The following is a 23,359-nucleotide window of genomic DNA, read 5'->3' on the forward strand; positions in this document are numbered from 1 at the left end:
GCAACACTATGAAAATTGCTTCCTTCATCAACACTGGTAGGTGCCCCTTCTGAAAGGTCCCCTCATAAAGCTGGCAGAGACGGGTGGCTAGCATGTCAGAGTACAATTTATAAAATGCAGCCAGGAGGCCAGCGCCTCCTGGCCTTTTCCCATATCCCAGGGATTCTATTGCTATTTTAATTTTCTCCACCAACAGGGGCTCGTCTAATTATGCTGCCACCTCTGCCTCCAATCGGGGAAGAGAGGCTTGGTCCAACACATCCTCCATATGCCCAGCATCTATGGATCCCCTGCTGTCATACAAAACTTTCGTAATATTTCTGAAACACTGCATGTATGCCTTCCTGCATCCAAGGTCCCTGCCTCATCCTCCATTTGCGTAATCAGACTCTGCAGCTGTTCCCTTCTGAGGGAGTCATCCTGCCTTAGCCCTCCCTGTGAATCCTAGCAGTGTTACGCACATAAACAAGCTTCCCCAGATGTTCCGATGCTTGCTGACGGTTTACTCTGGCCCAGAGGAGTTTGGGACCCACATGGCAACCCTGTCGCCATTTCCCCTTCCAACTTCCTAATCCTCAGCCTTCAAGGTGGAGAGCAAAGTTGAGCGAATCCCACAGGAGGTGGCCATACATTCACCCCTGATGTCACCTTGAATGACTCCCACAATATTCCAAACTCCTCCATGGACCCCTCACATTGAGTTCAAAATACTCCACTATAGCCCACCTGAGTTCCTCAGCGTAGGCCCCATCTGTCAGGGCTTTCGGCCTGTAACTGCCAGGTTGGGACGGCGATAATTTTCTGCCCATATACTCAGCATCCTTGAACTGGGGAAAACTAGTCCCTCCCCACAAAGTAGTAGTTTAAACGGGAGCACATTTGTGCGGGTGGGAGTAAAGGAGTAGCCTCTCTCGCCCCCCCTTACTCTCTTGCCAGAGATCTATAAGGTCTAGGTCTACCAGCTTGCGGCTCAGAGATTTAGAAGCCAATGGCTTGTTGCGGTCTGACTAATCCAACTGAGGTTGGAGTACATAATTGAAATCGCTGCCCCATATATGCTCCCTGTGCCTATGACCCCCCCCATCCTATCCACCACCTTTGGGAAATAAGTGTCACTATCAATGTTGGGGGCATACGAGTTTACCAAGCAAATAGCCCTCCTCTCCATCATCCCCAAGAGAATGAGAGTCCTGCCCTCTTCGTCATGTATGACCTTTGTGATCTGAAAGTGAACCACGTTCGCTATCCAGGTTAAAACCCCTCTGGAATACGTGGAAACAGTTGTACCATGCACCTGCCCTCCCCAAGTAGATTTCACTTTTCCAGCTCCGTTTTGCTGGGATGTGTTTCTTGGAGGAGCATTTTCTGTCCCCACCCCCGCACCATCTCCAAAAGGAACCCCACTTCCTGGCAGCGCTTCACCAGCAGCCCCAACCCCCTCACATTACAGATAAGAAGTGTCACTGACCACATTTATCGGGCGGTATATTGCCCCGCTGCCACTTGGCAGCGGTCCACCCCTCACAACCACAAGCATGGCATGCATCCCTGAGCTGGAACTCCCATACCCTACCCCTTCCCCCTCCAAACTCCACATCCTCCCTCGCCCCTACTTGCTCACATAACACCCCTAATGAACGTTTTAACACTTAATCTGAAAATACCTGCAACGTATGCACACCACTAGAGCCCACCTCTCCACTGGAGGAGGCTAGCCATATGCTTGTGCCAGGGACGCACAGCGCAACCCCGTGGAGGGCGTGAGGCCACTGTGCGCTATCGGGGGTCTTAGATACAAGAGCAATGAATCTTCCCCCTAGATATCCCTCCGCCCATGTTGAATCCACGGCGACACCACATCGCCTCAACCAGTATAGTCTTGTAACCTTCATTTCTTTGTGTGGAGGGTAGCTCTCCTGATCATGGGGTTGTGTCCTGGAAGGTTTTGGCCGATATCTCTGCCGGTCGTTCGTCGTCCTCATGCAACTCAAGGGTTCTATCGTCGTGCCCTGTTACCCTGCTCGATCCAGCCTGGTTTTCGGGAGGCCGTCTCCCTTTTGCCTCCGGGGTTCGATTACATTACCACCTGTTGGTGTCCCTGCCCTGTTGCCTCTTGGAGGTGCTTACCAACCAGTTGCCTTCCGCCTCCCACCACTCCAACGCTTCTTACGTGGTGTTACAAAACTAGTGGCGGTCACCCATTACGATTTTAATCTTTGTCGGATCCAGCAGGATATAACAAACATCACTGTCTCTCCGAACTCGCTCTAGCTCCTCAAAGCTTTGTCGTTGCTGCTGCACACGTCTTGTATATTCCGAGAACACGATGACCGTGGAGTTTGACCTATCAGACCTTTTTTCCTGGCTGCTTGTAACAGGTGTAACAGGACGATTGTGGTAATTAAATATTTTGGCCACGACTGGTCTAGACTCATTAATTGACCTTTGAGTGCACCAGGAAACAAATTCTTTTTTGAACTGGTTCAGTTATAGAAATAGCTTACCTTTAGGCTACAAGATTAAGAACGTCTCTTATATACCAGTTTTCAAGAGGATGGACTCCTGTGGGTGGCCAATTCACTTGTCTCCATACACCACACATGACTATGGCAGAATTAGACTGTCTTGCTCATCATGTTCACAGAACAAAAGGGTGCTGTTCTAGATTAGTGGTTTTTCTGTATTTGAAATGAATTCGGTTTACAAATACTTTCCTTTGTTATGTTTGTGGTATTGTTTGTGACACTTGATTTGTTCTCATCAATGCCTGTATGAACGTATATGTACGTACACCATTTGTTGCTAAAAACCTGTAATTCAATATGTACACCATTTGTTGGTGAATACTGAAATTGTTTTACTTGAAAAAACAATTTGTTTTTTAAATTTCAAATTAAATAATGGTTACTAAGTCAATACAGTAGTCAGAGTTATTGCTCGCTCGCTCCAGATTGGTGCCTCTGTCTCCAACTGGGTCAGCCGAGGATAAAGATTCATTGATATATCCAGAGCATTTTCTGGGTTCAACATTTACTGCTCTTGGAGGCAAACTTTACACGAGCCTCAACTTTAGCTAAATAATCACACGGAAATTAGAAGTGTGCGAAACAACCCATGTGGGTAGGTCAGTTCTCCCTTTGTGTACTAGACCAAGCTCCCGGCACCGGTCTGTGCTGTCACCCTGTGTGCACAGTTCACAGCAAACCACTGCGACAGGCCTTTACTTCCCAGGTGTTCTGGTAGTCACTTCTCCAAGAACAAGTCCATGGATCACCTTCTGCATTCTCCGGGAGGCCATTTATCCTTAAATTTCTCCTTCTTGAGTGTTGTTCTGCATCTTCTGCTCGGGCTTTTGTGGTTTGAATTAATGTTTCTACTTGTTTCTTGAGAATCTGCACCTCCTCCTCTGTTGCCATGACACGTACATTCGTCGCCTTCTAGCTCTTCGCTGACTTCTGAATGTCTGAACTGATGAAATTCAGCTCCTCGCCTGTCGTGTCAATTTCAAATTCCAGTGCCGTCCTGGTGCTTTGCACCCACCACCTGCAAGACCTCCGCTATTCTAGTCTCCAAGTTTGCTGCCTGCATTTCCTGTGGCGGAGGAGGAGGTGAGACCCTAGGAGGCTGCGAGGCCGTAAACTTGTCCATCTTGGGCTGTCGGTGTCATGATCTCTGCTTCCAAAAGGTCAGGGTTTTCCCAACTCCCTTGGAAGCAGATCCATAACCCAGGTTCCGAGTGCCAACCAGTCCCAATTGGGACCTTTTGGACCCAGTCCTGGCGCCAGTGGCACCAGGCTCATAAATATGCCCAGTCCCAGCGCTGGAAGCGCCGGGCTCATAATGCTTGGGTGGACTTACCTTCAGCAGACCATGCTGCTTACTTGCCTGCCAGTTGAGCCTCTGATCCTCTTCTGTTTGGAACTACTTTTCCTGTTGGGTGGGGCTGGAGCCACTCCCTAGATTCAGAACACTGGAACTCTTCTGGAAGGCAGGAACTCTTTTCTTACCAGGAACTCTTTTCTTAGTTAGGCGTGTCTGTGGAAGGAGACACCTAAGCACTACAGGAGGCTATTTAAACCACACCCGGTGGATGAATCTTGCTTTGCGTTATTCTGCAACCTCTGCAGCAGAACGCTCATCGTGTCTTCTGCATCCGGTCCTGGGCCTAAGGAAAAAGGCTTACCATCCTGAATCCAGTCTTCAGCAACACCTATAAAGACAAGAAAGAACAGGTTAGGATTCCGGCATCTGAAAGGCAAAGGCTTACCCATCCTAAATCCAGTCTTCAGCAACACCTATAAAGACAAGAAAGAACAGGTTAGCATTCCGGCATAACAAAAACAAAGAGGTGATGGCTGGAAGGTTTAGAATTAATCTTAACCACTGGCAAGGCTCTGGGCAACCCTCCAGACCACCGTTCTTCGCCTGCCAAGCCATTACAGAAGGGAAAGACCATATGCAAATCAGGCTTGGCCCCACCCCAAAAGGGGCAGTCCAGCCCGAACTGCTAGGCCACATCCCTTCTGCACGAGACCACAAGCATCCCCAAACATGTTTCGCCCTTGTTGGGGCTCATCAGTGAGGAGTAGCTTGGGTCTCTAGGCCCAGCAGGCACGGGACCCACGTCTGGGCATACCCGTCCCACTCGGGGTGACATAGCAAAAACAAAGAGGTGATGGCTGGAAGGTTTAGAATTAATCTTAACCACTGGCAAGGCTCTGGGCAACCCTCCAGACCACCGTTCTTCGCCTGCCAAGCCATTACAGAAGGGAAAGACCATATGCAAATCAGGCTTGGCCCCACCCCAAAAGGGGCAGTCCAGCCCGAACTGCTAGGCCACATCCCTTCTGCACGAGACCACAAGCATCCCCAAACATGTTTCGCCCTTGTTGGGGCTCATCAGTGAGGAGTAGCTTGGGTCTCTAGGCCCAGCAGGCACGGGACCCACGTCTGGGCATACCCGTCCCACTCGGGGTGACATAGCAAAAACAAAGAGGTGATGGCTGGAAGGTTTAGAATTAATCTTAACCACTGGCAAGGCTCTGGGCAACCCTCCAGACCACCGTTCTTCGCCTGCCAAGCCATTACAGAAGGGAAAGACCATATGCAAATCAGGCTTGGCCCCACCCCAAAAGGGGCAGTCCAGCCCGAACTGCTAGGCCACATCCCTTCTGCACGAGACCACAAGCATCCCCAAACATGTTTCGCCCTTGTTGGGGCTCATCAGTGAGGAGTAGCTTGGGTCTCTAGGCCCAGCAGGCACGGGACCCACGTCTGGGCATACCCGTCCCACTCGGGGTGACATAGCAAAAACAAAGAGGTGATGGCTGGAAGGTTTAGAATTAATCTTAACCACTGGCAAGGCTCTGGGCAACCCTCCAGACCACCGGCATCTGAAAGGCAAAGGCTTACCTACTCTTCGTGCGCTCCGGAGGTCTTCGGCGCTGCATCCCGCATCTGAAAGACAAAACAAGGTGTGTTTAAAGACATTGGGGAACTTTAATACTCACGTGCCATTACTACTTTCCACATCTAACCCAGTGGGTATTCCGGCACCCTGCAGCCGCTCCGAACTCGTACCTGCAAAATAAAAAGACAGTTAGAGCGCATAGTGAAGCAGGCAACAAGCGCTTACTTACGTGCTTCCAGGCGCTTCTATTCATCACACGGGCTCCATCTTCAACTCACTTCAGCCCGTCATCCGCCATCGCCGGAACCCTGCAAAACAAGAGACATCATTACTAAAGACTTTAAAGACATTTGAATGACTCGAAACTTACCGTTCGTGCAGTAAACGACGGACAGCAGTCCTCTGAAGTCAAGAGGCCTGCGCTACCTATCCAGTGAAGAAACTGGTTACAGCACCCTGCCCCGAGGCAGATGGAGAGCTCTGCATTCACTTACCTAAGGTGAGAGCGTTAACCTTTGGGGGTCTACAGGAGAGGAGAAGAGGAAAGAGATAGGGACACCCCAATAACCCCAGTTCATTAACCCCATATTTTCTATCTGCAGACATCTTACTCTACACGTCAGGCATACAGTGCACAGAGGTCCAGCCCAAAGAGCCAACCGGGTGCTACACATCACCTTTGAAGATACGGTAGTCGCCCAGTCAAGACCGGCGCCTCTGCGAGAATCAGGTGAGCGTTACAGTCGGCCCTTGCCTCCCAACATGATGGCCTAACTAATGTCTGTGTCTTCGGCTCAGAATAAGTTGGTCCCTGGACTGATAAGGTGTGGTTCTTCTTTGCAGTTTTTGGTGGTGGGCACAGAGAGCACACTGTCGGCCAGTGCTACCTGCTACCGGCCCACTCAAGGTCATGTAGAATGGCAGTTCTGGGTGTCCACCGCAGTCTGCTAGGCTGTGCTGTAATGTGGGTGTAACCCAAAACCTCCTCCAGCTGCCTCCCCCAACCAATCAGCCAGGTCTTTACAGGCAACACATCTGCACAGCTCCCGGGCGGAGTACTCTCTCGCACTTGCTTCCTCAATGAGTGCTGCTGTAAATGTTTGCAGTGCCCTTGTAGCAGTCTGTTAGGGCACCTCTTACTCCATGTTCCTGTGTGTCCTACATGCCTGCTGCAGCTGCCTGCCACAGTCTGCTGCCGCAGACAGTCTCAGAGGTGCCTTGTGCACACCCATGTGTGTGTGCTCAGTTACACGCCTGTCTGCTCTGTCAAGGGGGGGGGGCTCTATTCTTCTCTTCTTGATGCAGTTCTGGAGCGAACAAGGGGGTTCAGGGGGAGGGAAGTTGTCATTGACCACTCTTACCTGTTGAGGAGGACCTTGCTTTCTTTCCACCAGGACCTGCTGCATTGTAAGCCCCGGCCTGGCATAGCGCTTGAATGTACTCTAGGCCCCTTCTGCAGGATCCTGCCAGGGTGCCCTGCTCTGCTGTTATCTTCAGGGCAGCATTCACCACCTTTAACCTCTTCTGCCTGTTGACAGCCAGAACTCTACAAGTGGGGCCAGCCTTTTAGACCCCCAGATAGCGTGCCCATTGCCGTTTTCTGCTGCCCAGTAGAAATGGAGAGGATGATGTTGCGGCTCCCGCGCTGCTGTTGGCGGGATGCTGGAGCATGCTGTGTGCCTGTGGCCACTTCAGCCTCCACCCGTCTCACTGGGTAGTCCCCTGGGTTCCCTATGCTCACTGATCAGTTGCGCCCACAGTTACTTGCTAGTTGGTGCTCTTTGGGGGGGGCAGGGTTAGGGGGGGCAGGGCGAGGACACTTCTGCCAGTCACCGCCAATACACTTCGCTCCTTCACACACTTGCAGGTGGGGAGCGCGATTCAGACTGTTCGTCTGCTGCAGTATCACAGGTCAGGCGGCTCCCGGGTCTTCACCTCCGGCACAGCAATGGTGAAAATCCACGCCCCAAACTTGCCATCTCCTCATGGTGTGGAGTTGGAGGCGCGTGGAGTGGTCTCGACGTAAGCTTGGTTGCTGGGCAGCGGAGTACCGATACAAGGACCGTCAGTGCCAGGACACCTGCCTTTAACCTCTGATGGAAGTTGGGAAAGGTCAGTGGCTATGTTATGCTCGATATAGCGTGAGTCTGTCAAAGAGAGAGCGGATTACCGAGGGCTTCTGAGAAACTTCTGCGCTCGAAATCTTGCACAGAAAGCAGCACCACGCAAACTGCCTCTGTTTTTCTTTGCAACGATCGCTGCTCCTCTCCACCTCACAGTCTCTACCAGAGATGTGCCGGGCGCATAACGCCTCCAACCATCCGGAGCACAACGGGCGTCTGCAGTCTTCTCACTACTGGCCACTGTAGGCTCGGTGGCTGGCGGCAGCCATCTTGCGGCGCAACCATCTTCACCATCTTCACTGCCTCTGCTTTTCGTCGGCAGTTTCACTGGGGAAACTCAGGGCTCACAGCAATTCCGAGCCACCCGCGAATGCCCCATGCATTCCCCCACACAGATCTCATCTCCGATCGGCTTCACCGTATACTGGATTAAGGCCAGGATATTACCGGGTTGGCTGCGGGAGCCTCGTGGATTAGGTTCCACAACAGTCACCTGCAGGCCACGCCTGTCTCATTCTTAAATATAGATAAACATTCTGGCTAACAATGTTGGAGAATAGATTAGACACGTTTTGCCAGTGCTGTTTCATAGGGACCAGGTGGGGTTCATCCAAAGAGGCAGATATTAAGAAGACATTTGACCTTACACACTGGGAATAGCGTGAGAGGGAAGAGGCATATCTTGGTTTTACAGTGTAGAGTCGTCCTTTAGGGGGAAGTTTTGAAATGAACAGAATGTGCTTTGCTATATTAACAAGCAGTACTGTGTTCTGTCAACAGAACATGCCAGTGGTTCCCTGTTCCCATTTTTTTTATTTGTCCTAGTTATGGAACTCGTTGCCTGTGCAATATGTCCTAATCCAAAAATAAGAGGACTAAAGTGCAAGGGCTTGGATTTTAAAATATTGCCCTTCGCTGATATTCTCTTAAACCTGACCAATCCAGGTGCATCGCTTGCCGCAGTGATGTCAGAGTTTACGGAACATGGTTGCTTATCGGGTTTCAGGGTGAGTGACAAAGGGAATTTGTCTCTTCTCTCAAAGGAGGAGACACCCCCTTTGGGACTAGGGATGTGAGCCTGCTAAGCTTAACACCCACTAGGAAAAAAGCCAAGCGGGATCTCACTTGGGTGACTTCCCCTTGGTAAACAAGGTGTCCCCAGAAAGGGATTGTATTCAACCTTACTCCTGTGAAAGGTGTCATGTGTTTGTTGGCTATATGGGAATTCAGTAGTATGATTATCCTTATAACATTTTGGAAGTGGCTGGCAAGGTTTCCGACCTATATGTGCAACACCTGCAACGAGAAACGCAGAATCAATGCAACATTCCAACTCTTGCAGCTTTATTTCTAAAAGCAATAGAGGAATGGAAACGGAGGGGGAGCTGAGAGAGAGAGGAGCAGAGATCGCCCAGCAGAGCAACCTGCGAGAGAGAACAACCACCTGGAGGGCAGAGCTATGCCAGAGGGCTACAACGGCTGGCGTCAGATGGTAAAAGGAGTGAGGCCAGTGGAACGCTTCTGAAGGCAGCATCGTCTGGAGCCAGGCAGCATCGACCAAGGCGATGGTAAACCACTGCCCGACCATAAATCGTGGAACCAACGCCAGCAGACCACAGAGCTGGCGAGCCGGAGAAGCAGCAGCCGAACCAGAGGCCGACATGGGGAATGGACGCAGGGACCTGGAGAGATCGATCGGTCTGTGGCTCCAAGACTACCTTCTCCAGTTAACACCACCACAACACTGAAGGTACGCAGTTGTTCCTAGGAGCAGGGTGGGAAGTAACGGCAAAACCCTACAAAGGGGTAAGAGGCACAAAACCCCATGGCGGGGAGAGAAATCTGAAAGCCTTTGACTGTCAAGATGTAATGGGCACCCTTCTCACCCCGGGTGGGAGGCCTAACGGGGAGAAATACAGAGCCAAACCTTCTCTTCAGGAGGATGGTGGTAGCTGAGACGACTGCAGTTTCAAATCAACTCCTTCTTTGTTAGTATGTTTTTATGCAGTAAAATCTTGTCCCATGCCATGCCTCCTAAGTACAATACTAAGTACAATACTCGCCAGAGTCTCCATCTTTATTCCAGAGACAACTCACCAAACCAACGGCAAAGAGAGGACAAGATGGATGACAGTAACCCACTAACACTATGCACAAAAAAGCCTCCAGTCTGGAGCACCCTCCTGCAAGTGAGCAGCGCAGTGGCCGTAGGTCTCAGAATGTGTAGAAAACTGTGGTGCGTTGCAAAACACTAACAGATGCTCAGACGACAACACCGGCCAAACCCTAGATCACCAGGGACATAGAAAAGGGTTAGAAACCCCAAAATGAGTTGCACTTACCTAGGGAAAGCAATCCACAGGCCCCCAAACGAAAGCTGGGATTTGGCGAAACATGGGCCGCCATTGAAGGATTATAACAGAACCCTGTGGAGAAAGTGGGCAGGGCTTAGCCCACTATTTAGTAACTTTACTATCTGTAATACCTCGCAGGAGGGAAAGACAGGGCCAGATTGGCAAGGGCGAGACAACCAACGGAAGTAAGAGGGGGAAGTACAAACGGGGAGACAGGAAGCAAGAGGGTGTGGGTTGTTTGGATGAGGTCAGAGAAGGAGGTGGCAGACCAAGAGACCAGCAGGAAAAAGAAAGGAGAAGCGGATTGAGAAGGTCAATTCTGAATCAGGTGAGGGATTGGTTAGTGAGTGCAAGTGGTACTGCATTGTCAGAGTGTAACAAGTGTGTTTAAGGGCTGAAGTGTAGGGAGTAAATGGGAAGTGATTACTCTGAGCGAAAGGAGAGTGTTTGAGGAGGAGGAGGGAGTAGGAGTGTGGAGGAGGGGGTAGTAGGAGCGTAGAGCAGGGAGTAACATGAAAGAGAAGAGATGATGCATAGAAGTAGCGAGTTTCATCAGAGGGATAGACGAGGAGCGGAAAGAGACCAGAGGTGTGTTGAGCTAGAGAAGGAGAGTAGTGAGAGAAGGAGAGGAGAATGTGACAGCAAGCAGACCAAGTTGGGCACAGTGTCTGTAGGGCACAATCCATTTAGAACACTGAAAGCTGAATAGAGTCGGGACAGTCTTAGGAAGTTTGTAAGGGAGTTCAGAGCCTCACATCCAGCATAAGATGGAACTTATACAATAGGGGTCAATAATCTATATCTACCAACAGGAAGTTTGGGTTAGGGAGGAGGTACCGGGAGAGGGAGAGACAGAGAGACAAGGGTGGGCAGTGTGACAGGCTCTTCCATCACAAATAACCACGCTGACTCTTATGAAAAGTCCAAGGATGTTTATTTGAAAACTTTATGGTCAGAATAGCTGCTGCTGTTCTTGATTCTTTGGGGTCCAGGGATGAGTGGCAGTAGGGTCGTCCCTTTTTTCACTCAAACTTGGGATTGGGACCCAACTCCCAGAAGTCCCTACCGGACTGTTAATCACTACCGATCGGTAACCCCCATCTATCTTTCACTTTTCTACATTTAAGGTGTTTACCCTAAAATGTTGGCTGCCTCACTCCCTAGGGAACTCCTAACTTTCCCTCTCCTATCATTGGTAAGAATTCAGGGAATAGGGAATGGTGCCTTCTTTCGCCCAGCGTCACTTTCACTTCTCTCAAACACTCTTACTCCTGACCCTTTTTCCTGTACTTATCCCTTAATCTATTCTTCTCCCACCCGGTTAGTGTCCCTCCAATCTCTCACTTTGCCTTGCCACCTCCACCCTTCGATCTTACTTCCTTTCCCACTCTTATTCTTTCATGCTGCTAGTACTTCCAACTATCCCTCTACCTTGGTTCCTTTTCCCTCCTCCCTCTCAGTCTACTACTCTGCCTCCTACTGTTCCTCTAATACAAACTCCTATTTTACTCTAACAATATCTACTCCTATTCTCCCTTGTCGCTGTTGCCCCCCACACTTCGCTACTAGCACAGCCTCGCTCTATCACCTTCCAAGTTACTGAGGGATATGGTCGCCTGCACCTCTCTCAATGTTACAGAACCCAAAGAGATAGTGCCCTGCTCTCCCTCTACTAGCCCCTGTTCAACTCTCAAGGACCTCCAGTGATATGGTGCCCTGCTCAACCTTCTACTACTAACTTCCACTCTACCATTAATGTCCTTCATTTGCTACTCCCACCACCTACTACCTTTACTCCCAACAACTACTACTACTGCTACCTCCACTCATACTACTAACACACTCTGCCAATACTCCTACTCTACCTCTAATACTCACACCCTCCTCTCTCCAACAGACACTCCACAAACCTCCTCCTTAACAATAGGATCTGCACTCCAGTTACTCTTGCCTCCTCTGGTCTCTTGGACGTCCTCATCCACCGCCTGTCCTCACCCAACTAACCCACACTTGCACCCTCCAACACACACCTCCTTAAATAGCCAATCCTGCCTGGATTGGCAACTCATCCTGTTCAATCACTTACCTGGCTCAAGGGGGAGTGTTTAGGCAGGCTTCAAAAAGGGCTTGTGAGCCCTGCACCCATTTCCAGAATGATCTCTGGCAAGGAGAGTGGAAGGGATCCTGAGGAACTGGAGCCCCCTTTCCATAAGGCCTTCTATCTTAATCTCTCTGGTAAACTGGTGGGAGCCTCATTAATAAGGCCTCCTTTTATGAATGGCGTGTAGATTTCGGGAGACTTTACTATACCGTTTTCTTGCGTGGCCAGTGTTAAACTGCCGGTTGTGTGCTGCGAGGAAATGCGAACTCTGCTGCGTGGAGGCTTCCCTCTGCTGCCTCATTCTGCGGGTCTCTCCAGTCAGTGTTCGCCATCATCATAGGTAAGGTGGGATAGGAGGGAGTCTGTATACACTTTCACAAGCACCAGGGAATATTTTGGGTGGGCTCCCTCCCTGGGCTCCCTCCCTTCCCTGACACAGCATGTGAGCAGGCCTTGCCACAACGGTTCTACGTTATATGGAAGTACTTTTCATCGTGTGACTTTTCATCGACCAAAACTCTTTTTTTAATTTTTTTTTATTTCAAAGGGGGTGGGGGGGTACCCCCCACTCTTATATAATCTTACCCCAACCCCAAAAAAACACCCCACAAAAAATATTTTTTTTTTAAAAAAGAGTTTTGGTCGAAGAAAAAGTGGCGATGAAAAGTCCCACGATGAAATGTACTTCGATGATATGCGTGTATACCGCCACAACAGCTATAAGGCACATTGTAAAGCTAACAAAAACCATTGAACCAAGGCATGGAGTGTTTCTTGTGCCATCTGTGACAGGTCTAGCATTTTTCTGTTCTTGTGTTATGTTGGTGACAACAGGTTGTTGAGTAAAAAGCAGATCGGTACAAGAAGATTAACATTCCCCAAAGAATTTAGTTCATACCTGGCCAATGATTGACTTTCTTCATCATTTCCTTTTGTGATTTTTAGTTCTAAACTCACATTCACCATGTCTATAAGGAAAGACAAGGCAGTGTACACTTCACCACTGAGCACAGTCTGCAATTACATAAAAAACAAATATTACAGACGTACCAAAACACAATTGTATTCTTTCACAAAATACCACATGCAAATAATGTCACACACATTCAACAGTCTTACAAATAGTGATGTTGCAACCCTAAAAAAGTAAAGCAAATATATGTTTAGTGACATCTAAGATAGACCTATTGTTTTTCAATTCTAACTGCATGTAGTTATACAAAGTACTGATCGCCACAATTGCAAATGTGTCTTGAAATGCATTCCGTATTGCTAAAAAACAGACTTGAGTTACTAGTAGACCATCTGTCATTAATGCTCAGGTATGTAATAGATAGAAAAAAAAGTAATAGATACAGGACAGTATCAGACTACCTACATTCACCATTAAAAAGAATTCAAGGCATCCCTGATAAGGCCAACTCATCTAAAGCAGGAAATGTAACAGCACGTAAGGCTTATTCAGAAAGTTTCATCTTAGTTTAACTATTTGTCAAAAAAAACTATTCAAGGTTAGTGAGTTTGCAAACAATTATCACAAAAGGAGGGGCACAATGGGGATGGAATCTTGGCTGCATCAGTAGTTCTCCAGAGGTTGTGCTGTAGCCAGTTTTAGCTGTGAATATTCACCTCAGCTAGGCCTTATAGCCACACAACTTCCTCATATGCATACATTTACAACGTTAAAAAAAACTGTTTTAAAATAAAGAATAATTTCCATGCCGCTTGTGTCAACATCGTTTTTCATAAACAACTGAGCATGCACTGGCCCGGAATGTTTAGCACCAAGAGAACCACTTAGTACGGTTCATGTGTGCAAACCATGTCGTTGAACTTGTAGAGAAAGACAGCATCACTCATTAACTATGGAAAGATACCCTCAGAGGAGAACTATTATAGAGAGGTACCAAGCTTGCAATAATTACTTTGAAGCCAGCCTGGTTACAACGTGTTGATTTGCCTTTTTGTCTTTTGCCACAACCAAAACCCCACTTTCCAAAAACATAGTCGACCACTGCCAGATAAGGTTTTCCGTTAAGCTCCTCAGCAAGTTGCTCATTTAGGAGGTCTACTTTTGTACATGAGACTCTTGTTAAATGCTCTCCGATGCAGGACAGTCTGTTAAGGCCCACTTCAACAGACATTTACCTTCCCTCAGGAGGGTCGGTGACTGTGGTTTTCCTTTTGATTGATGCAGTAGAGGTACGAGGAATGGCTAAGATATATTACACTTTACTTTTGGAAAGGAATACAAGCCTCACAGGCTAGACTATTGGCGCCTAATTCTAGAATTCCAATTAATAAAATGGCTCTTTGGGAACACATCCTAAGTCACCAGAACACCAGTGTGGGTTAAACAGGTCTTTTAAGACGCAGTTCTTGATATGGACTGCCGGAAGCAACGTAGCTCAAAGGGGAGTTTCTCAATCCAACTGGGTTGCTTTATCCACAAATGTAGAGACTTTGCAGGAGCTAACATGATTATAATCTTGTTCTAACACCATCATTACCATTAGCCCTGCTGCCTGTTAAGTACCAGATTCGCTTGGAGGGATGCAGGAGGTATAAAATGGATGCAAAAGGAAATCAATAATAATAAGAGTACTCAATTCACCAAATGGTAAAGCATTGTGCTGAAAATCCTGCATCACCTTCTGAAATTCAAGGCATTTTTTCCTGAAAAGGGTGCAGGTCACGTAATACATGTCGACACTCTGTTAGCAAAGTCAGGTGTAAAACATGGGTCCGATGCATGATTGCAACAATTATAGGAGGTTCTGCAGGAAATTCTTAATTGCATAATTCATTAAAATGTGTCAAAATAAGAAGAAAGGAATATCTGGTATGTTAGAAAGATTATCTTACCTTATTTGGGTACTGTCCTTAAAACATACATGTTGAAATGTGTATTTAAATCCAAATGTATTTTGAAGCGTTAACCTACCGAGCTATTCTGAAAATGGGGTGCTGCAAAACTAATACCCAATCCTACCCAAAGAAGAAAAAAATACTTTTCTCTCAATAATGTTCGTTCTGATGGTTTAAGTCCTTTGTCCCGCAGATTCTTAATCTTAGATATATCTTCTCTAGCATCAGCTGCCTTCAGAAATGATTTCAGCCACCAGGCGGCACAGTGCAGATCTGCGTCATCTATGCTCAGCACATGCTGAAAACACCCTGACACTGGGCGTGATATCAGGCCAGGATAAACAGAGCCAGTCACGAGCCATGACCCATGACCTCAGTTCTACTTTTATCCCTAGCACTCAGCTGAGGTGCTGCGAACAGCAGGAGGTGAAAGCGCTAGTCGACAAGCATCATAACCATCTGCAGGATATGTTATGCCATTAACTGGAGAGGAAAAGCCTCCATTGACAAAGAGTCCAGTACCACTCTGATAAATGTAAGCGTTTGAGAAGAAGTCCCTTGAAACGTTGTGAAGTTGAGGAAGAAGCCCAGTTTGTGAAGGAAGTGGCAGGTGCTGTTCAGATGTTACAAAGGCTTTAATTGATAATGTGCCCGGACGAGCCAATAGTCTAGGTAAGGGAAGATGTGAATCCCCCAATTTTACCATGCTTGCTGCCACCACTGCGATCAACCTAGCGACGACCCTGAGGGCGTAGGTAAACATGAAAGGCAGTACTCAAAATTGGTAGTGAATACTGCCAATCACTAATATCTGCCATTTCCTGTGCTTGGGATGGAAAGGCACACAAAAGTAAGCGTCCTGAAGATCGATCAGCACCATCCAGTCCTGAGCTGAAAGGCCCGGAGGATCTGCGAGAGAAGAGTGACCATCTTCAATTTGTCCTTAGTGAGGAACTTGTTCAAGCGCCTGAGGTCCAAAATGGGTTGTAGCCCTCCTTCCGTTTTGGGCACCAGGAAGTAAGTAGACTACCAACCCTGGTTCACTTCAGCTAAAGTTACCTTCACTATCGCACCTTACTCCAGTATGGAGAGAATGTCCTGCAGGAGAAGCAGATTTGAGGCCCGAAAAGGATGTATATATATTTGGGGGACAGTCTGTGGGCCTCTTTAGGAATGGGAGTCAGTAACCCTGGTATACCGTTTTTAGTAGCCATGCATCCAAAATAAAAGAGTACCATTCTTCTAAATGCCGGGTCAGCCTCCCTCCCACTGGAGATTTGTGGACAAAGTGCTCAGAGCGGTTTTGGGGCTGCAAGAATAGCTGAGGACAGGTATAAAGCGGCTGCTTGGGCAGGTTTTCCTCTACAGAGTCTAGCTTGGCGAGAAATCTTCTTTGACCCTGCCTTTGCACGGCTTGGCTTCGACTTCTTTGGTTGAGGGAGGAATAGTAGTAAACGCATCTTTCCCTCCAACTTTGCAAAGGGTGCCTGTGGCTGCTGTTGACGAATTCCCACCCTCAGGGATTTTGCTTTGACTATGGAAGCTTGCAGCTTTTCTAAACGGTCATCTGCTTTGGGGCCAAATATATTTGAGCCATCAAAAGGCAGTCTAGCAGCCTGGTGTAGGAGCGAAGTCAGACTTCCCCCTAGCCATGCAAAATGCCTAGCCACTGCACTGGTCCCCATGCATATGCCCACGCAGTCAACTGCATCCAAAACTGACTGTATGGATTAGCATGAAGCTTCCTACCCATCATTAATCATGTTGCAGACGACATCCCACAGCTCTCCCTCTGGGATGTTATCTGCTGCCTGCGCCACAATGGTCCAAAGTATATCGGTATATTTGGCCAGAGCACAAGCAGCATTGATTGCTTTCAATGCCATACTCCCAGCAGAGAAAATATTATTTTCTAAGGCATCATATTCCTTATTGTCCCTATACCGTGACAAGGAAGGATAGGCCGAAACCTTAGATGTAGAAGTGTTTAAAGATGTGAAGGCAGGCGCTCTGTTACCAGTCTTTAGCTTCCCCTCCTAACACACATTTTCATGACTTCATCAATCTTCAGGGAGGCTGAGTTTCTTTGTTTTTTCAGACGGGTCTGCATTTCTGTTTCAGGACTGACAGGTTAATTAGCTCTGAGGATTCTGGTACTTTTATTTTTTTTTATTTCATTTAGTTTGTACAAAACTTTTTGAAAAGAATTCCCATCCCCCTCTTACAGTGTGTCCGGGAAGCCAAGTAGTGACAAATCACTGTTGATTATCAATGCAATATGACCATTACATTGTTATAGATGCCGACCTCTTATCAAACTTCTAAGTCTCATTTTCCCATTCAAAATTTGATTAAGAGGATTTGTTTCTTTCGTGCGGATTTCCTGAATTAGTCTTTATCCCATATTCGCATCTCTGCTTCCCTCCCACACCGACATCTTACTTCTACCCGATTTCCGTCCTATTTATCCAACCTTTAGCAAAATTTCCAGGTTTTGTAAAAAGTTTGTTAACCCATAAATGTCCTTTTCACCTGGGTTGTGGAATTTTCGCCATATGTCTTCTCCACATAAAGTGGAGTATTGTTGAACCAAGTTTCCTAAGTGGAAGGATCTCAGGTCTTTCAGGCTTTCACAATACAATGTGAGATGTTTGAGAGTCTCATGCTGTTTATTGCAGAAGCGACAACTGAGTATTGCTGTCGCTTTCCGAGCTCTTATTGCTTGGCTTACTCGTGTGTTGAATAGGTTTAGTCGAAATTTCATGTAAGTCGCTCGATGACTTGCGTTGGTAGTCCTCGTCAGGTATTGTGGCATTTTCTTCCAATTTTTAGTTTCGATGGCCGCATCTTCCATGAGCTTATGACGATTTCGATCATCGACTGTTGTGCACCAATTCTGCTCCCATACCTTTTTCTTAGCATGGTTCGGATTGTTTTGCAGTGTGACCTGATCGGTGCCCAATTTCACTAACTGGTTTCTACAGCCGGTTGCCCATTTGCACAGTAGGGATTCTGAATTACCCTTCAGCGCTTCTTGTAGAATCTTAAACTGAGGAGTACAGTCTACTGTGATTATTTTACTATATGTGGATAACATATTCCACAACACTTGGGCCTGCATGGATATCAAGTTGAGTTCGTATCGCACGCACACACTCGAGATTCCTTTTTGTAAGAGCAGAACTAGCTTCCAGTATTGGTTTTCCAATTCCGGCCATAGAGTTGCTGATACTCCTAGAGCGCTTTCAGCACCATAGATCAGTGTTGGTACAGCTTTTTGGTTGTGGTGGACTAACATTGGTAACAAGGAGAATTTCCCAAACTTTGTTTATGATTACACCTTGGCATGCTAGTTGTCTACATTTTTGTTTAGCATTCTCTCTCCAAGGTGCATCATTTATGTTACTGTTAATCCACATTCAAGACTGTCTCCGATGTCAGACAAAAATAGGCCAAACAACGTGGCTGCCAATGGGCAGCCTTGTTTTACGCCTTGATTTGTTCTTATTGACTGACTCAGAGTTCCACCGGAGTCCAGTCTGACTTTAAATTCTGTGTCCGTGTGCAGTTGTTTTATGGGCTGGAGTAGATTTACCGGGCATTTCCATGTCTTTAACTTACTCCAGAGCATCTCTCGGTCGATAGTATCGAAAGCGCTGGACAGATCAATAAATGCTACTTAGATCTTTCTATTTTGGCGAATTGCTTCCATCTTTATGAAATTCAAGATCGTCAAGTTCAGCCCGCATCCAACCCCTTTCACGAATCGTGTTTGATGAGGATCATATCTTTTAGAGTCTTCGATCCATTTTAGTAGTTGGATTTGAAGCTGAGTGGCAAAGATTTTCCCAACCACATCAAGCAGAGCTATGGGCCGATAGTTCTTTGGGTCTGTTTGATCTCCCTTCTTGAAGATTGGGACCACAATAGCACTCCGCCAGGATGTGGGTATCTTTCGCATCTGTAGAATTGATGTAAACAATGATTAGCAAAATTCAGCCCATAAATCTGGATGTTGTTTTAGTTGTTGATTAGTTAAACCATCTGGCCCAGGTCCTCTTGATGTACTTAATTTTATGATGTTTCTATATATATCTTCTTTCTTTATTTCGATGGACCACGCATGCTCTGGGGCTGATGATGTTTTTAGCTTAATTGAATTGTTGTAGAATGTTCCCGCATAATGCCTTACCCATGTTTCTTCAGGAATGATAGATTTTATGATAGCGCCTTGGGGGGGTTGAGATGTTGTTCAAGTAGGCCCAAAAATCGCTGGTGTTTCTGTTAGCAAGTGCTTTCATCATATTTTCAGCGTCTCTTTGCAGCATTATGTGTTTGTGGCTAATTAACCAGTTCTTATAGGTCTGTTTCAGTTATTTTGCCTTGCTTTGGTTGGTCAGATCTGATTTGTTCTTAAACATTCTTAGGGATTTATTCAGATTTTTTTTCTTTAGATTGAGCTCTGCATCCCATACATGAAACTGTGCAAAATCCGATTTGGCTTTGGCAGTTTTCTCTCGGTAGATCTCCAAGAAGGTTGTGTATTCAATTTGTTCCATCTCTGGTTTTTCCTCTAATAATTTCCGTAATGATATCACTTTGTGTGCATTTAGTCTTAATCGATTACGACCTGGGCCCACTTCAAGTACACTCTTTTTAGTGACAGTTGAGCATTCAAATGTATGTAACTTTAGATACATCTTTACTATGCAGTGATCGCAAGACTCAATTTCGGTGATTTTTAAGCAGGTGACTTCACTTCTCAGACTTTCATCTACAAACATGTAGTCAATTGTTGATCTTGATGCGTTACTGCGCCAGGTTGGTTGGGTGGGAATGTCTCCTGGAGTTTGTCCGTTCGCATTCTGGAGATTCCATGCTTTCATTTCCAACATCCAGCACACTGCTCCATGGGCACCCTTCGTTTCCTTCTCATCATGGGTGACTTTGTTTTTGTTAGACAGTTTATATTAAGGTCACGGCATATAAGGATGTGTGCGTCTTTTTCATTCCTTTTAATGTCACAGATTAGTTCGTAGATGGTTTCTAAGAAGTTGTCCAGTTGTGTCGCTGCTTGTTTCCAGTATACATTTACCAATATTAGTAAATTGTCTTTGTTCATCAAATTCCCAGGAATTTGAACTCTGCAGACTTGTAAGTACGCTGACACATTAGTTGCGGATAGGATACTTATACCTCTTAATTTTTAAGAGTAGCCATTCCTGACATCGGACGTCCTTTGATTCCTTTGATTGCACTATTAAAGGCAATTTCAAAGCCATCCGCAACTGGGGGTTGCATTAACCATGTCTCTTGCAGACATAGTAGATCAATATTCTTCAGTTTGTCTGGTGCGTTTTCAAAAAGATGCATATGCCCTTGTGTGTTCCATGAGGCTATGCATATATTGCCAAACTCGTTAAACTTTGAACATTAGCTGTTTTTCGGGTTATTGATGGTTTTGGCAACCCATGTCCAATCCAGATCCTCATTCCGTGAATTGAATTTCCTCTGAATTTTGGAGTCTAAGGGCTCTGTCGTTATTACAGTCGAGTCTAGTGTCAGCGTTGGAGTTATGCCATTGATTTGACTCTTTAAAGATGCAGTTTTACTCTTCGGACTGCATTCTTCGGCTCTTTGTATAAGTCTGTTATTGGTAGAGGCTTTGGGTTCCAAAGAATCGTTTTTCCATCGGTTGTTCCGTCTCCTTTGGGTTCCAAGTCTCATTTATGTCGAACCCTAGGGAGTTCCGGATGGCACCTGTGTTTAGTAGTGAGTCACAAATGATTTTAGACGCTATGTGTAATATCACACAATCATTGTTTTTCTCGTCTTCAAATTCCACTATTTGGATATCTTCGGAAGCCACAGTTCTTAATTGGGGAATGTGATGTAGTAATCTCATCACATTTTTCCTATTTAGAAGGAGACCATAATTTTCTCTCACTATTCGCTCTAATCGCAGCAAATATTTCCCCATTTTCTTGTTGCTTCAGACTTGTTTGCCGAGATCCTTGTCAACAACTGCGTTCGCTCTTGCATTATTCTGCATTTTCCCAGACTCTGATTGGCGATGGTCACAATGACTCTCTTGTTGCAATGCTGGATCTTTCAACAGTTGTTGAAAAAAGGATTCAGTGATTTGCGCGGCCCCAGCTCCAATCTCAATTCCAGTGTTTGGGGCGGCATTAGTCAGCCCGACATCCATTAGTGCCATTTTAGCCTCCAAGACTACAAATTCTAGCTCATATTTCCACAGATCCGTGTTGCGAGATGTAAACTTCAAATCAGACTGTTCTCGTTTCTTGGTGGCTATGGTTGGCGCTATTTTAGCTTCTAGCGTAATGCATTCAGTCGATGTATCCCTACTAGGGGTAGTGTGTTACCATCTTGTTTTATAAAATCCATTATGACACATCTTGGCGAGTTTTCAGATTTCTTCATTACTGGACAACGAAGTTTGATGGTTGGAGTTATTCGAGGGGCAGACTGCTTCAAGGAGCTGTTCTTAATTGAAGACGCTTTCTCTTCACTTGTAGCAGGGCTAAAGTCAATATTTATGACGACATCTGAGAATGAACCATCCTCATTCATAGCAGAATCGGGAATTTCAATCCATTCACCTTGGTCACCCTTGCGATGATCATACGTAGAGAGGTCTAAAAGATCCTCTGTAGAGCTCTCATTTCCAGTTAATGGATCCTTTATTGCTTCCTGATTGCTCGGTTGGTCTACAGATGCAGAGCTCTTTCGGTTACCAGAGATGGGCTTAACTGACGCGCCTGAGGCTTGTTTGGTAGTTGGTCTAATACAAAAGCCTTTCATATTCCTTAGAAATGATCGCACACTTGCTCTTGTTTGAGTTTTTCTTTTCCTCATGTTTTTCGACTTTTTCTCAATTTTTGACTCTCCAGCTTTGTTGTTAAGTGTGGGTTCCGATTTTTTTGGTTCAAAAATTGGAAACATTTCTTTTATGGATCCTGCACACTTTTTCGGCAAGGCTACTTCAACACCAGACTCTTCACTCTTATTTGCGAAGTTCATGAGACCTTAGTTCTCCAAGACAGTATTAGAATCATGTTGTGTGGCAGATGATTCTGCGTCTGCAGGGGCGCCAAGACATACAGATTGCTCAGACATAGAACACTCAGCACTGCAGGGGTAGTCGGTAGGCAATTGAGATAGGTTTAGTTTCCCATTACTTTCAGGAATTTGAGGAGCGCATTCTATTGATGGGGGTATCATGCTCACCTGTTTCTCACTGCTATTACTGGTGGTGTTAGCTTTCTGAGGAATAGCTTCATTTAGACATTTTAATTTTTGTTTACATTTCGGAGGATCTTTCCTGCGTCCCTCTTCACTCGTTGCCTCTTTCAGATTTCTCTGCTTGCCTTTATCCATATCTAAAGCTGCAGCTTGAATGTTCAGATCAGTTGGCTTGGTAACTGAAATCATCTCCAAGCCGACATCGTGATACTCTTTGTTCTCTTTCGGATCAGACAAAGTAGAGGTGGAGTTCGACTTCTGTTGTTTCAGTAGTACGATAGCTTCTCGTGCTACTTCTGCAAATAGTCGATTATCGGTCGCACTGTTCTTAGTGTGTTCCAGTATGATCTTCACATTCGCTTCAGATCTTAGATGCTCATCTGACCAAGCTTGTTTCATTAGGATTAGTTCATGCTCCACATTTATCATTTTCAAGTTCAACAAAGCTAGAAGAGTAGTTTGGTCCTTAATATTCTCATTTAGTTGTTCATATAGTTTCATATATGGTAGCATCGATATATTGTGTGCGGACATTTTAAGGCCATTTAGCCCTCTAGTGATTTCCTTTGAGAGGCATTCAGCCCAATTTTCTGTTAGGACATTTATTCCCTGATTCATGGAATTATTTACGTGAAAAAACACAGATTTGCGCGTCTTTCTGGCCGAAAATCCCCATACTTCAAACAGGGATTTTCGGGTAGAAAGGCGCGCAAATCTGCCTTTCTCACGCAAATAATTCCATGAATCAGGCTGTTCGTTTTTTAGAGTTGATTGGCCTTGACCTGGGAAATTTTGTTTTTTCCCTCCGTGGATTGCATGTCTTTGGCGGTAGATCATCTACGTGGGGACCAGCTAAGCATGGCAGTGAATAAGGTTCATATCCGTCTATATTTAGGCTTGCTATGTCCCTTTCCTCAGCATGCCTGTTTTGCGATACAAATAGCTGGTCTCTATAGTCATCATTTGATGAGTCAAATCTTTTCCTTTTTATCATTGGTTTCGACCACAAGTTCCTTTTCTCATTAGATCCTTGTGTTGCAAGTGGCTGATTGGCCAAAAGCGTAGGTGCACATTGCTCCTGCTCGTGTGGATTTTGAGGTCCAATGGATTCAGTGGGTGGTCCTTCCACCCTATTTTCAGAGGGGTGTTGACTTCCCAGTTTGATGTTTATTTGGATAAGGTCTTTTAGGACCTTATCAACTGTGGCAATCGAGCTACGCCGGGTAGGACTCCTCCT

The 23,359-nt window shown here is 46.2% G+C and overlaps 1 protein-coding gene across 1 annotated transcript in view; it reads right to left on the minus strand.

The window, feature by feature from the left end:
* VPS13D (vacuolar protein sorting 13 homolog D) overlaps window positions 1–23,359 on the minus strand; it is a 3,263,180-nt gene that overhangs the window by 2,053,776 nt on the left and 1,186,045 nt on the right. Inside the window, exon 29 of the mRNA XM_069610908.1 lies at window positions 12,887–13,002. Within this exon, the coding sequence (XP_069467009.1) occupies window positions 12,887–13,002 (116 nt within the window). The remainder of the gene's footprint in view (window positions 1–12,886; window positions 13,003–23,359) is intronic.

This window comes from Ambystoma mexicanum, chromosome 8 (genome assembly GCF_040938575.1).
Source record: "Ambystoma mexicanum isolate Mex_15411 chromosome 8, UKY_AmexF1_1, whole genome shotgun sequence".
NCBI lineage: Eukaryota > Metazoa > Chordata > Amphibia > Caudata > Ambystomatidae > Ambystoma > Ambystoma mexicanum.